This window comes from Meleagris gallopavo, chromosome 1, assembly GCF_905368555.1.
Source record: "Meleagris gallopavo chromosome 1, MGAL_WU_HG_1.1, whole genome shotgun sequence".
Lineage (NCBI taxonomy): Eukaryota > Metazoa > Chordata > Aves > Galliformes > Phasianidae > Meleagris > Meleagris gallopavo.
In genome coordinates this window covers 39414692-39430448 of record NC_139404.1, presented here as the reverse complement: position 1 = coordinate 39430448, position 15757 = coordinate 39414692, and the positions used below count along the sequence as shown (strand labels likewise).

At 35.3% G+C, this 15757-nt stretch overlaps 1 protein-coding gene across 1 annotated transcript in view; it reads right to left on the bottom strand.

The window, feature by feature from the left end:
- Nucleotides 1-15757, bottom strand: part of PTPRQ (protein tyrosine phosphatase receptor type Q) — a 121558-nt gene that overhangs the window by 63403 nt on the left and 42398 nt on the right. Inside the window, exons 31-36 of the mRNA XM_085221943.1 lie at nucleotides 13895-14176; nucleotides 11931-12113; nucleotides 10785-10886; nucleotides 8927-9047; nucleotides 5303-5463; nucleotides 3590-3735 (exon numbers count right to left, since the gene is read on the bottom strand). Coding sequence (XP_085078069.1) covers nucleotides 3590-3735; nucleotides 5303-5463; nucleotides 8927-9047; nucleotides 10785-10886; nucleotides 11931-12113; nucleotides 13895-14176 — 995 coding nt within the window. The remainder of the gene's footprint in view (nucleotides 1-3589; nucleotides 3736-5302; nucleotides 5464-8926; nucleotides 9048-10784; nucleotides 10887-11930; nucleotides 12114-13894; nucleotides 14177-15757) is intronic.

The following is a 15757-nucleotide window of genomic DNA, read 5'->3' as shown; positions in this document are numbered from 1 at the left end:
ATCAGATTATTAAAAGCAGCTACATGTAAGCAATACAGGCCATGAAAGTGTCAGCAGAAAGTAGTATCTTCTTCACCCTAGGCAGCAGCAGAAATTTCCATTGGCTGTAATTAGTTCTATTCAGACAATACAGCATTGCTCTTCTTCACTCTTGACCTTTTCCCACTGTTTTTCTTTAGGTTCATTGTACCGTATTGTTATTTTAAGTTAGAATCTCACATTACTCTGATATCAGGTGAGTAGTAATACTTTGAGGCTTAATCCAAGCCATCCCTCAAGAAATATAAAACACACTGTTTGCTATCTTGCTTCTTGTGATCTGTACTGTTCTGAGACCAGCTTTTCAAAAATCCATGTTGTACTTTAGAGCATTTTCCTTTTTCCCCCACTGGTCATACCGGCAAGAGAAAGAAGTTGCGTGTTAATACAGCACATTGCTTGCAACCCTGGTGAATCAAGCCAAATTCCACTCTGAACTGCATCCAGTCATGTTCCAGTTGAATGATGTGGGGTCTAATATTCCATTAGAAGAGCAGCGTTTTTTTTATTTTTTTCCTCTGCTTAGCTTCTGGTTCTCCTGCCTGGTCTGGAGCAGGACAGCTGTCATGTGTCCAAGCATAAATTTTTATTAGAAACTTGCACCTTTCTCACTTTCTTTCCAATCAAAACACAAGTGTAGAGAGATCGAATAGAATAGTTTGTTCAAGTCAATAATGTTGCATATGGATCATTATGTAGCAACAAGACAATTGCTTCCATTGATTATTTCACTTACTTCCATGGTAAGACTGAGAACGTGGGTAGTTTGACTTCTTGAAGCATCACACAAGGAACCACTGAACAAAATTTGAAAAGCTGCTGTTTCAAACTGTGAAAGCTTTAACTGTAGGAATCCAACAGCATGACATAGCAGTGGCAAGAACAAGAGCAACAGTGCAGGAGTTGCCCTTGGTCAGAATGTGTCATCTCTTTACCACACTGGTGCAGAGCCAGGAACAGAAAACAAAAAGTAGCAATTTCCTTAGACTCATGACAGCAGAATCTGAAAGATCTGGCTGAACTTGAATCTAGCCTGGAGCTAGGGATCGTTTTTTCTGTTACCTGCTAGCAATGCTGCCTGGAAAGCATTCAAGTTATTACCACAGATTACCACTTCACCTCACTGTATTTCTGGAAATCTTTACCTTCACTTGATAATGATCAGTGTATTTGGCTACCAATCAATCCTCCCTCTCTGACAATTTTTTTTCAGATCCTGTCAGTATTCCACTGAAGCTGCCCACTCATCAACCAAAGTACTCAAATCTAATCTCCATCACTAAGTTTTCCTTCTGTTGTTCTGGTCTAAATCCCAGGTCTGAGCATTGAAACCCCTCTAAATGGACAGCCATGATGCAATTTTTCATGTAGATCTGTAAAGCAAAAAACTAGACATTATTCTTTAGCCCATGAACTTTTGTAATTTTTCTTTTTTAGGACAAGAAACTGCAGTTTTCCTGTGACTTTCTGTATCACTCCAAGAAGTAAATAGCATTTTTAATCTCAGGTCTTTTGATTTGTTTTTTACTAAATGAAGTGCTTTACTCTGCAACTACAAATTCCCTGTTTTTAACAATATTATTCTTATTAAGTGCTTTATACTCCAAGGAGTTGAAAAATGTGTGAGGACTTCTATACATACACCAGTCACGCTGGCTTTCACACACACATTTCTCTGTTGTAAAAGTTTAGTATGAAGTATCTGACAGAGACGAATTTGCAAAAGTTGTTTATTTTCTCCTGTTTCAATTTCTTACATCCATGGAAATGCCAAGGAACAGTAGCAGTAGGTATGATGGTTGCCATGCCAAACAGGAGGGATGTGAATGGCAGAGGGAGTTCAGGGGAACAGACAGATAAGGAGTGGACCAGAGTTTGATACATTAATGATGATCTTCCAAGTGCAGTAAGAGACAGATGCAGTAGTATCTGAAATTTATCTTCTGGTAATTTTCCATAGTGGAATGAGTTAAAAAGCAAAGCTGAAAGGATGAAAACAGTGGTTTCTACACCTAGAAGTGCAGCTACTGGCAGTGTCTTGTCTTTCTGCTGACAAGCACATAATCAGACAGCGCAGCAGTAACTTCTATCCATGCCACTGTCCTTCCCTTGCGCAACTCCTTTATGCAACAACAAAACTGGACCCTTGCCTTGTTTGGCAAATGGTACTGTGCTCCATCTTCCCTATCCTTCATTTCCAGAGTCCTCAGCAAATCCAGAAGGATAATAGGTCTCACTGTATCAGCTTCACCTTACTTTTTCATCTCAGAGTCCCACCTTCCTAAACACGGTAATAGGCTGTAGACCTCCTCTAACATCCCTTTAGTTGTCCAAGTATTAGACAAATTTCATAGGATGTGTTTGTTCAGGCAACAAACTGGTGTGAAAGTTTCTCCAGGGATTTGTTAGGCCAAGAAAAATGATGTTGATCCAGTACTGTGTGCAAGTAGAAGCTGACACTCTGAACTGTAGCCCTAATTTTAACCTCATCAGAATGTGAATTCATGGCATGGTCCTGCTTGCATCAGAAAATATGCAGACAGAGTCTAGCAACTACACAGTTTCAGGGAAGCCAGAGATGTGTGAACACTGAAACACATCAGCAATGATTCAACCATAGTTATTTCTAAGATCTGTGAAATTTTATTCTAGTTATCCTCAAACACATGCATACCTCACACTACACATGTCTTGAGGATAAACTTATGCAGCACAGGTAATTTTTCATGCATTAATCTCTTCATGACATTAAAATCCTTTTTTTTTTTTTCTTCCCCGTATATAAAGTTTGTAAAACAAAACCTGTAAAGGAAACTTATTTCTGCTCTATAAAAGCATACTTTTAGAAAGGAGAGCAGAAAAGCTGTATGTAAAATTAATAAATATGATGTATAATTAAGGATGAAAGTATTAACAACAACAACAAAAAAAACCCACAAAACCTAGAAGAGAATGTCCAGATCACCAAAGAATAATCACATAAAATTTGCCTTTTATGCTTCATGCTAGGATTCCAAATATCTTGGTTTCAAGACACTAAACAGTAATTTATCTGAGAGTAACAAAAATATGAAATAATAATCTGCTCTCTGATTTGACAGTATTACCTTCTTATTTTCAGTACTGTGCAAAAATGCACTAAAAAGTATAAACAGAGTTGTTACAGGAATTACTTCAACTTGACAGATTAGAATAAGATAGTCTCAAGGATGTGCAGTGGGTCTTCTGATTATATGTGTTGTGTTTATATATGCATTACATGTGTGCATATATCTGTAGATAAGCTTTGCATTATAAAGTAATAGAGGAGGCCTATTTGCTTCATAAATAACTCTTCTCATGCTTAATGTCCAGTAAGATGTACAACACAAGACACAATATTACAAGTTGTGCTTCTGTCTTTGGAAGTTAGAAAACTGCCTTGTGGTAAAGAAAATTTGAAAAGACAATACACTGATAACTGTAAAATTGACATAAGTTATGTATACCAAAATAATTACTAGAACACTTTATTGAATTATACAACTGAAGAATATAAAAAGAAGTTTACCTGTATAAATATTCCTGAATCGTTTTTGAAATAAACAGAATAGTACCGTATATTTCCGTTAGGCTTTTGAGGGGGAGACCAGAAAAGCATTATCGATGTGGAAGTGAGGTTTTTGTACACAATATCTTTCGGTGGATCACCTGGAGCTGAAAACATGTTAAGTTTTAGCATGCCTAACAGAAGGTTTTGTATATTCTAGTACTCATGAAATAGCCACTACAGATTTGACAACATCCTGTGTCAAATTAAATGTATTTCTGAATATGTTATAAAAACCGCTTCTGGAAATGATAAAGTAAAATAGAAACTGCAAACAACATTTTAAAGCCATACTTTTCAGATGTGGTTTTATTTAGGTGCAGAGTCACACAGAAATTTTTGTCTTATAGAATTTGTCCTGTACTTACTGGTCTGCACACATGGAAAGCCTACATTGTGCATGCACACAAATTAGTGACAGAATTTTGACACTATTTAATTCATAAACATAAAAGTTGACCAAGTTAAGTCTCTAAGCTCCAAATAGAGTTAATAGGGGAAAAAAAAAAAAAAAAAGATTTCACAGAATCACAGATATGTGAAAGGGTTGGAGGTCACCGAGTCCAATCCTCCTGCAAAACAGGCTCCCTACACCAGGCTGCACAGGTAGGCATCCAGAATGGTCTTGAATATTTTCAGAGAAGGAGAATCGACAACCTCCCTGGGCAGCCTGTTGCAGTGCTCCGTCCTCTCACTGTGAAGAAGATGCTTCACATATTGGTGTGGAACCCACAGAAAACCTAAATTAAAAGCCTCTTTCTCTCTTTGACAATTATAAACAGTTTAGGCTCACAATTCTTGAAGGCTAACCAGATACTTAAGTTTGGACAATATGGTCATTTCTGTTCTTGTCTCTTTCCTCATCCTACTCAATATGCAGGAAGGATCATGTAAATATTCTTCAACTAGAATCTCCTCCTATCTGGTAAGGAATATGGTTCTTGTCAGTAGCATAGAGATGTAGGAGGCTCAAATCAATTCCTTACGTCAGCTTAAAAGAATTTACATCTACAGTTCTGGCCATATATGAAAGCACTCCACACAAATGCAGTAGAGCATTGAACACTGTAGGTGATCCTCTGTTTTGTGCTGTTCTATTTTGTGTAACATATGAAAACATTAATTGGAAGGGGAACTCCAAGATCCATACCTTACTCCTGCCCTAAAATATCAGTTCATGTTTCCAAACCAGCATTAGTAGCAAAGGCTGGGAAAAGTCTACAACCCAGTGTTTTAAAAACTCTTTTGAGCTATGACTCTGACTTGAACTAGTCCTGCTACTAGTTGTTGAGAATTTTATCTCTGTATGATAGATCTGAAATATGCCTGTGTACTATGCCTATAGGACTACACTGTATCAATATGCTTGTTGGGAAAACCAGAAATGCTAAAGAAACTAAAAAAAAAAAATAATAATAATCACAGCACTATATACAATATGATCGTTTAAAGAAGTGATCTACCATTTTGAAAATTGTTAAAAGAAAACAAACAAGTAAATCATTGCACAGATTTCATTTTGCGTTCAGACCCCTATGAGATTGTGAAAGAGACTCTGAGGAGCATTTTTCCTATCAGAACTTATTAAAGTTATTAAAATATATTATAATATTTTTATAATGACAGAAAATCAAGGCTAATGAAATCAAATATTCATATTATATATAAGCTTACCTCCTTCAGAAGTTCTGAATATTATAGTATCACTTTTTATGTTGCCATCTCCAAATCTTGTACTTGCTGCTACATATGCACTATATTCAGAGTTATTTTCCAGATCTGTGAACTCCAGTGATGTTTCTGTTACATTAACACTCCTTTTTGACATTTTATTCCTGAAGAAAAGATATTTTATTAATTAGTTATGCATGGATGCAACTGTGGTATATGATGTCAAATAGAAAAATGCTATCTTGTGGCAAATACATATAATTTAGGCTTTAAGGAAGATCTTGATGAATTCTGCCACAAATATTTGAAAAGCTCACTTCTGTGCTTTTGTATCTCAATAGAGCTCTTAATTTCACTTAAAAACGAAACAAAACAAAGCATAACAGAAACTTGTATGTAAATTACATCAGCAGAGAAGATTATAATACGGAATATCAAGGAGGAGCATATCCATCCTGTAATTGCTATCAAGTGTGGTATCCTTGGGAAGGACACACTAGGGCATAACTAAACTGTCTCCCTAGACAGAAATAGCGAAATATAAAAAGATTATAGCAGGGAGCATGCCCTACTGTGACTCTGTGAAATTGGTCAGAAGGCTGAAGTTATAAATGGAATAATAGAAGATGATATGGAACAGGAATTAGCTGGTGCTGAGTTAATTCTAGTGGAATGTAGCAGGGGATCAGAATGGAACTCTAGTCAGGTCAAAACCAGCCTAGAATGACTATAAGATGTAACATTAATAAAACACTGGTATTAGCATAGGTATGAAATGATTATCAGAAAATAAAATAAGATACAGGAACAACTACCTTGAATTTTAAAATTCTGTTATTTAATATTTTATGAAAACCTAGCACAGAAAAGGCTAGATAACATTCCAATCCTGAATACAATTTTGAATGAGTGGATGCTCTGTGCCTCTAATGGGATTTCATAGGGGAATTATAATTTGACAAGTTCAAAATATATTAAAAAAAAAAAAAAAAGGCTCATCTTTTCTTGGGAAATAGTCTTGATAACAGAAAATGTTACTAACATTTACATTATTCTCAAAAGTTCTGAGAGTTTGCGTAGTCTATAAAGAGATACGAAACGTTGCCATTACAGTTATGAGATTCCATATGAAGAAAAGACATACTTTCTTGGATCTTTGCCCATTATATTCTTAGTGTGGAAAAATGTAGCTGGTTATAACTTAAGTAAGAAAACTTACAGTTTACTGCTGCAAACACTCCCATTCTGAGTAACTACATTCTCATAACATCTCCACAACTAGATCATAGATAAGAAGATCTAGAGCTTGGAGCATTTCAATAAAAGTTGATTTTCTATTTGAAAAGCAACAGAGACTGTAATCAAAACACTAAGAAAACACTGACAAAGTGGATGCAGGTTTCACAGACAATGAGAAAAAGGTTTAGCAGGGTAAACTAAGCTGAGGAATTTTAAGAACTAAGTTTAATGAAGAATATTTAGTTTTAAATGAATAACTGAGACAAAAGAACTCCTGAGAAATTGCATACTTGAAAAAGACAGGGACCATAGTTTCATGAAAAAGCTGTACTCTTAAGTAGATTTAGTCAGTAATTATCTCACACAAATTTGTTGAACAGGAGAATAACAATTTTTGAGTCTGAAATACTTTCTTGAAAGAACTAAGGTATTGGTTGCTAAACTACTACAGAAAAATGTTAATAGCTCTTGTCAAGTGAAACAGTTTTGTTAATACACCTTGGTACTGTAGAAGTGCAGACTCAGAGAATAGGAGTTTGTAGATCAAAGTACTCAGAAAATCTCTTTGCTGCTTGCTAGCACTCAAAGCCAACTTGTCCTGAGACAAAGCCTTGAAAGATAATAAAAATGAGAATGTTACTCTTTATGTTCTAGAAGTTGTGAATTCTTTTCCTCAAATCTTTAAATTTACCAATTCTTCTGTAACTGTTGCAATGTAGTTAAGAGAAAAAACATTTCAGTATTAGCTTCTTTCTTCTTTATTAAGAAGCTCTGGGAGTAACAATCTCCCAACTAAAATATTGGATGCCTCTGAAAAGCAGAAAGCAGCAACTATGGCAAGGCAGTTTGCCTTGTCAAATCTCACATTACAATGCATTAGATGAAATTACATAGCCAATTCCATTAAATATTTAAAATGTAAAAAAGAAAAAAATAATAAGCGAAGTTGTAAGAAGTTATGAGTGAGTTTGTTGCTTCAAGATGATACCTAATGCCTGTCTAATTTTAGATATGGCACAGTAAGGATGGATAAGACACAGCAAGGAGAATATGGAGGGAAAACGGACAAGGGTTACTTCAAAAAGTTATGTGGTTGCTTAAATGAGATATTTGGAGAGGTGGTTCAATGGAACGATGGTTTTTAATAACAGATTCTTACTAACCTGTCACAGCAAAATTAGTAAGCTTTTAGACAATATAAGGAAAGAAAGTGCTATAACCTCAGACTTTTGAACAGTCTGTATCAAAGTGATAATCCATATTATGAAGTAACACTTTCCTAGATGTAAGATAGGCATTAATTTATTTTTCTTTGTGGTAAAAGAGCACAAAACCTTGAAAACATAGTAGAAGGAACAAGACAGGCCAAATTTAACTCTTCTGGAAAAATGACTCCCTCCTGCTCATTTGAGAAGTGACTTAGCTAGAAGTTATAACAACAACAAAAAAAAAAAACAGTAGAAACCAAGGCCAAGTTCTACCTCAAAACTGCAGTCATGTTAAATTAATAAATGTAAGCTCAATAATAAAGACTGATAATTTGCACACTCAGTTCACATCTTATAAGGTGGATTTCTTTATAATTTTCTTCCAGCGTCTTTTGCAGTGCAATTGTTAAAAGTAATCAACAACAAAATCTTCTTAATCCTAGAAGTTATATTTAGATCTTTAAAGAGATAGCACACCACTAGAAGGAATTATGTTATGCAGAGAACAGCAGAGAACCTCTAAGTTTTGAAATACCAAAATCCCTTCTGAAAGATTAGAAAAGATCTCAGGAGCAATGACAAGGAAAAAAATGCACAGAAGCAGAAAGGACAGAAGAAAAAACAATACAGTAAATGAAAAACATATGTTAAATTTTTTTTTCTATAATGTATACAAAATACAACATTAAGGATAACTGATAGTACGTACAGACTATTATTGTGACTCTTGAGTTCTTATGTCATTTAGATGGTTGCTGGAAGAGCTCTCAGATTTCTTTCATGCGCTTTCTACAAATGAAATCTATTTTACATCAATTTCAGGTCTTTACACTTTAGGATAAGCCAGTGTCCTGCCTCAAAACAGGCCCAATCAGTACAGAACGAAAGCATTCATATAGAAACACAATCTAAATTTTAATTTACGTTGAAAAAAAAAAAACATTATTAAAAAGAAAAACAAAAAACAAAATAGAAAAAACTTGCAAGATATTCAACACTCCAATTTTCAGCTACCACATTATATCTGAATTTGTGTACACAAAAGGCTAACATTCTAAGTGTTGGATGAATATGCATTCACCAAAAACATGTAATCAACATATTGTGTAAGAAAAACCCAACATTCCTGCTAGGTTACAGATTAATATTTATCCTCAGAACTACTTCCAGGAAATCTTACCAGACGTAAACTGTGTAATAGAGGATAATTCCATTTGGCTCCAGCGGAGGTTTCCATGACAACTTCACAGTGACACCCGACAACTGTTTTACTGAGAGGGATTCTGGAGGCGAACTAGGAGCTATAAAATAAGAGAACGGGACATAACATCTTGATAAACAGCTAAGATCTATGGGATATGCAACACCCTTACATAGAACAGTAATTATTTGTGATGGAAAATTTACTTTGTACTACACCAGCACAGTATCCATCAACTAATGTTATAGCACAGCTTCTTTTCCTTTCTCTGAGAGATGATAAAAGAAGATTTTGCATGGTGCTGTTTGAACATCTGTTTCTGTGATTCAATGGAAAAAGTACTTCATGAGAAAACAGTGTATTGGGTAAGGTCACAGTGATTCACCTACTGTCCGAGTACATTGCTGTAATGTTTTTTCTTCTAATAAAAGCAAGAGCTTTATAGGTATGAACATGTGTAAAATATAGCAGAATAGTTCCCCTGAGGGAAAAGAGGTGCTGGAAATAATTATATGAAGCAACAAAATGTGGAAAAATCAATAAGCATGGCAATGAGAGATGATAAAATGTGGGATACAAAGCAGTGGTAAAATGTACTCACTCCATCCAATAAGGACCACGTTCATACATTTTATGTGTCACAAGGGCAAGTATAAAGATGGTCACTGACTGAGACCAGTATAATTCATGTGAAGATGAACTTTACGTGACACCATGCAACAATTTTGTAGGGAAACAGAATAAGTAAGTGAAAATGTTGGATCATGTTTAATTTTATTCCAACTGAAGTACTCTAAAGTTCATATAGGTATTGCTGAAGAAATATGTACCTAAGTAAGCATTAGTGATAACCTGTATTAGCAAGTTACTGTGAAGTAAACCTTGATTCACTGATAGTAGTAGTACTATGTAGAATGACTTTTGTTCTTCTCAAGTTAAACCAAAAAGCATCATGTACTAAAAATTCAAGTTATAATTGTAGTCATGCATGAAAATCGAGAATAAGAGCATAGTTATTAGCACATCTATGAAACATTTGGTCTAAAACTTGGAACACTATGTTCCTGTGAATAAAGTACATGTGGTGTATTATAAATACTGTTTCTCAGTTGTTGTTATTTCTTTCACTATCTTAGAAGTTGGCATAAAAGCTTTAAAGCTCTGAACATTTAAGAAAAAATGTTTTTCATGAACAAAAGCTGCCGGTGAGTGTCTGAATTTAGAAGCAAAAATGGTGACAGCTGTATTTATTGTTTTACATGTATTATCAGTGGCTGTATAATAAAAGATCTATGAAATAATGAATACTGTATCTTTTTGTCCAGTTCATGATGAATTTCTTATTCAGGGGATATTTCTTGCTGAAGAACAGGATTAGCATTGCTCTAAATAAAAATACTCTCAGTAAAAGATGGATTTAACCAAATTAGCTATTTGCAGCGTGCTCCAGCAATATTATTATTGAGCAAATATTTATTACTGATGGCATGTATGTAAGGACATGAGCACCTGGGAGATGTGCAGAGACCTATTATAATCAAAAGCCAGTGCTCCCTAAAACATGGAATGAGATTTAATCTAGGAATGCATGGTGCAATGTTTATGCCAATGCAGCTTTAATTTGTGCTCTTAATGTCTTCCTCCCTTTATAAACACACACACACACACACACACACACACACGAAGAGATGTGAATAGTTGAATGAGTAGATAGATGGATATTAATAGAGTTATAATTACAAAATGTTTTCTAAAACCTACATATTTGTGACATGAAGTGTAATAGGTTAGGACTACAAGCAGAAAATGGCACATCACAACTTCTATTCTGACTTACCATCCTCATCAGTCAGTATAGGCAGAGGTGCACTACGAAGGCCCTCTCCCAACATGGTACTAGCAGACACTTCTATCATATATTCTGTATATTTCTTCAAATCTAAAAGAAGAAGAGTAGTTCAGCAAATCAAACATTCAGGGAGGGAACCTTTTATTAATGAAAAAAAACTTGAGATTGTGTGTCACAAGGAGAAGTTCTGAAGTGCTGAAGAGGTCTATCACTTGTGCCTTTAGAGATTAAAATGAATGTTAGGAAAATCTGAACATGAAAAAGAAGGGGTGAAGTTCTAATTACCATTAAAATCATATCCTGAGTTGGAAGGGACACACAGGTGTCATCAAATCCAACCACTGGCTGCACACAGCACTACCCAAAATCAAAGCCTGTGAGAGCACTGTGCAAACACTTCCTGAATTCTGATAGCCTGGGGCTGTGCTCTCCACCCTCTGGTGAACAGCTTTCTCCTTACGCCAAACCTGACCCTCCCCTGATGCAGCTCCATGTCGTCCCCTCAGGTATTGTTGCTGTCACCAGAGAGCAGAGCTCAGCGCTGCCCCTCTACTCTCCTCATGAGGAGCTGTAGGACAACATGAGGCCTCCCCTCAGCCTTCCTTTCTCTGGGCTGGACAAGCTTCATATGTTTTGTCCTCTAGACCATTTTATACTTCCTATTTCTGGAATGCTTAGACGTTTGTCCTTAGCATCACTTTGAAAATTTACTAGTTAAGGTACTAAGTGGCCAGCATTAGCTGCTCCCTGATAGAGCAGGCTAATGCATAATAATGACTGAACAAATCAAAAGATGGAAAGGTGAGTAAAAATGGAAGTATTATATTCACAATAAAATTGGTGACCTCAGTGCTTACTTTGATGATAAATATGTCAAAAAAGTCTAATTAAATTTAAATTTAAATGCTAGAACACAGTAAGAGACATGTTTGATTGTATACCAAGCATGGTCCATTCCACAACAGTACTATAGGGCTCAAGTGGCTACTTCTTACGACAAGTGGCACCTAACTAAATATGAACAAGAATGATCTTGTCCATCCAGTGAATCAACTGTCCTGCATCAGTCAGTCTGTTGAGCCCTTCTCAGAACAAGTTGCAGTTGCCTTAAGATTCATATCATTATGTACTAGCCTGTAATACGTAGTACCAGATGAGTGGTGTTTATAACTCTTTCCTCGGTTCCATTAGTCCTCTTGAGATATATTGTGTAGGTCTGTATGATTCCATTGGGAATGGATGGTGGAAGAAACGACAGCTCAACTTCCGTGGATGAGATGTTCCGATACGTTATGTTTTCTGGTGCAGAATTGGGAACTAGAAGATGAAATTTAGACTTGTAAAAGATTCCAGTGAGTTTCATTGATTTCTTAAGCATTTTCTTAAATTAGTTAAAATGAAAAACACTGTAAACATTTTTATTTTTATCCTTTTTTTTGTGTGTATTTTTTGTTGTTGTTGCTGTTTGTTTTTTGCTAAAATAAATTTCAAAAGAGGCAATATCCAGAAAGGGAATAAATGCCACTAGAGGCAGTGAAATCAGCCCCCACTTTTGCCTAATTTCATGTTAGAATAGTAACAAAATGCTCTCAGGAATGTTTTGAATACATCAGCCCATGAATAGGTTGTAGTTCACTAAAAATGCTCCATTTTCCAGCTCCTCTTTTATTTTTATCTTCTCGTCTCAAAAGATGTTTTTGCATTCTCTATCACAGGCAGCAGGAATTCAAATTTTTGTTCTGAGCATCAGGGGAGCTAGGTACTGTTAAGGGGCTTGAAAATGAAACATAGAAAAAAATATATGTCTAAATTAAAAAGAACAATAAAAAAACACCTATGGATAAGTACATTGAATCAATTGGGTAGATACCTATGTATCTATTGTGTCTGTCAAAAAATCAAACAACAAAAACAAACAAAACCCACAACAACAACAAAAGTGCCACAAAATCAGTACAATGTTTTTGTACCTCTATTTTGAGTTCAATCTCATGAACTCTTAAAACTAGGTGCCTGTGTTCTCATTCCGCATGAGTTCTGATTGGTTTGGCAGCTCTGGACCACACCTACTTCACACATGGTAAATCAAATTTCATTTCAGAAATGAGGAGTTCACAGTGATAACTACTGTGTCTTAGCAATCAAGAAGCTAGTGCATATTCCCCATGCCTTTTTGAGCACTACAGTCATGTCCTTCCTTACTGAAAAGTCTAATGAACGGAGCACATCTAACTCCAGATCTAACTCTAGGTATAGACAAAGTGCCTAGCTGTCTAAGACAGCAAATTAGTGAAGATTTCAAAAAGCCTCAGAAAAGTACAAGTGTCATACCAGTTGTACCAGGATATATCTGAGTCCTGAAGAAAACCAGCCACTTTTTATTCCTGAACCTACAGCTTAAGTCAAACATCTGTTCCTCCGTGTCAACCATTGTTCTCAGAATTCTTCCCAGTGCAACTCCTGTTTAGCTCCACTGAAAAGATAATCACCCCCCCTCTTTAATTTATATTCCTTTTTCTACAGTATCTTATTTTACAGCCTACTTAAGTCTCCCCCTATGCCTTGTTACAACTTTTTAATATTCATCCTTTCTTCCCAATCCTCATTTATTCTTTGCCTTGGAAAAATTTAATTTTATTTGTGCATTGTCCAAAATATTTCCAGCAACAAACAAGCTCAACTACTACAAAATAGCACCTTATCAGTTAATCCTGATATATTTCTTCAACCATTAGAATTGATTTCTTACAAAATTTTAGTTCATAAATTGTATTCCAAGTCAATCTCACAATTTGAAACCCTACTTTCCTCTAAAACTTTATTTTCCTGCAAGATACAAGAAACACTTGAGGACAAATAGTAAAATACATGATGTCATGAAACATACGTATTCCAATTGTTTTCTTTACTTTTTAATCACTCATACTATTTCCTTATGTTTGTTTTGTGTATACAAGAGAAAAAAGAGATTCAAAGTTTCTGCTTTGCAAAGCAAAAACCTACTTTTAAAATAAATTAACATAGACTTCCAAGCATCAAATGCCACCATAAAGCACTTGTCAGAAAAAAAATAGTTTTCCAAAAAATTATACACTCACCAGTTTCAGAAGTTCTCACCAGAAGTGGGAGAGATGTCTGATTCCCATGGCCAAGTCTAGTGAATGCCCTTACAGAGATGTTGTAGAGAGTATAAGGCATCATTTCAGTAAGTGATATATTTGTAGATGACGTGTTTCTCACAAATAAATCATTGGAATCACTGTATAGAACTTCATAGTGAGTTATGAGACCATTAGGCTGCTCAGGTGGTGACCATTTCAGGTTTATCTCTGTTGCAGTCACATTTATTATCTCTACATTTTGGGGTGGGGAGTCTGGTTCTGTAGTAAGAAATCAAAGAACAAAAAAGTTTGAGACATTCAGTTAATTGAATATAGGACTGATCTGATAAACCTATTGGATTATTAGTAAATTTCTGTATTTTTAAACTTTCCACTAAAAAAAGTAGATAACCTTTTTATCAGTACAACTTCCTTTGTCTATTGCTTTCATTCAGACTGATTCTTCAAATCCTCTCACTGATTTCCTCTAATTTAATTTTGTCGGAATGTCATCTTTCTGTCTTCTTCGTAAAAACAACCTGTCCCGTTTCCCTCAAACACCAACTTAACCAGGAAAGGGACCTTTTTGCAGTGAAACTGAATTCCCTTTAGTTTTCTGTTAGAGTTGCTAAATGATAACCACTGAAGATCCCAGTGCAAATCTTGCATACACAGGTTACAAGGTGAAGCAGAAAGCAAGTCCAGCTCTAGGGTAGTGTGCTAAATCTATCAGCAATGTATGGTTTCATGTGACTCTATCGAGCTCATAAGCCCCTGAAGAGCTGAAGGAATGAGTGGGCTGCAGTTATGAATCAGCTCTGAGCATCAACCTTTATTCCTCTAAAGGCCTCATCACTTCACTCCCAAAGTAACCTATCTGTAAAACTGAGGAAAAAAAAGTTGTAAGAATCCTGGATTATGCTATTCAGTTTATGCACAAATATATACAGACATTTTAGAATTTATCTTGAAGCTTTTTGATGTAAAGGTGTCATGGAACCACTTTCATTCCTGATTTCTGAGCCCATGAATGAAAAAAATGTTCACTCTTTGGAAGGCAGGACAGCCCACATAAATAATTCCCATGTGAAGAAGCTTCATTTTCAATTGAAATGGATTTTTCTATTTATCTGGCTGTGAAAAGAAATATTTATGTACCATAGCCTGGTATCTTCCATGCTAACATTGCTTAAGTTAGATGTAGTTACTTTGCTATCTGGAGTTCTCTCTCTCTTTTCAACTCATCAGAACTGAGGCAAGTTATCATTTCTAGGTTAGCTATAGTAAGGATACATGAACCTCAATCTGAACTTCATCAGGAAAACTAAAGAAAGAGAAGAACAAGATGAGAATAATTACACAAAGCTTTGTAATAAGGCAGGAATTATCATTGATTTTGTCTCAGTAGTTTGCCCTGGGCTTACATATATCTCTTAATTATTGGACTGAAAATCAATTTTCTGTCATATTCAGATGCAGGGCATCTTACTTAAACTTAAAATTTGTTTCACAGAAATAGATATTGAGGTAGGCAGTTTCCCATTCATGTGATATGCCTTTCCTCTGCAAAAACTAATAGCATTGAAGCACAAAAGCTGTAAAACAATATGATGAACACTTTACATTTTGCTGTTTACTATTTTGGTTGGTTGGCTACTCTACTTATCTAAACTTCATAAATCTCCATAATATTTAATCCTTCACTTTTAATCCTTTACTTTCTTTTTTCCCCACTTAACTTAATTATTTCTCCTGTATTGTAGTGTATTTGACAGCTGTGAGAGATAAATGACAATTAGATTATTGCTTTCTTTATTATTTTGATAAAATCTGGAAATAATTCAAAGCAAGTGAAAATAA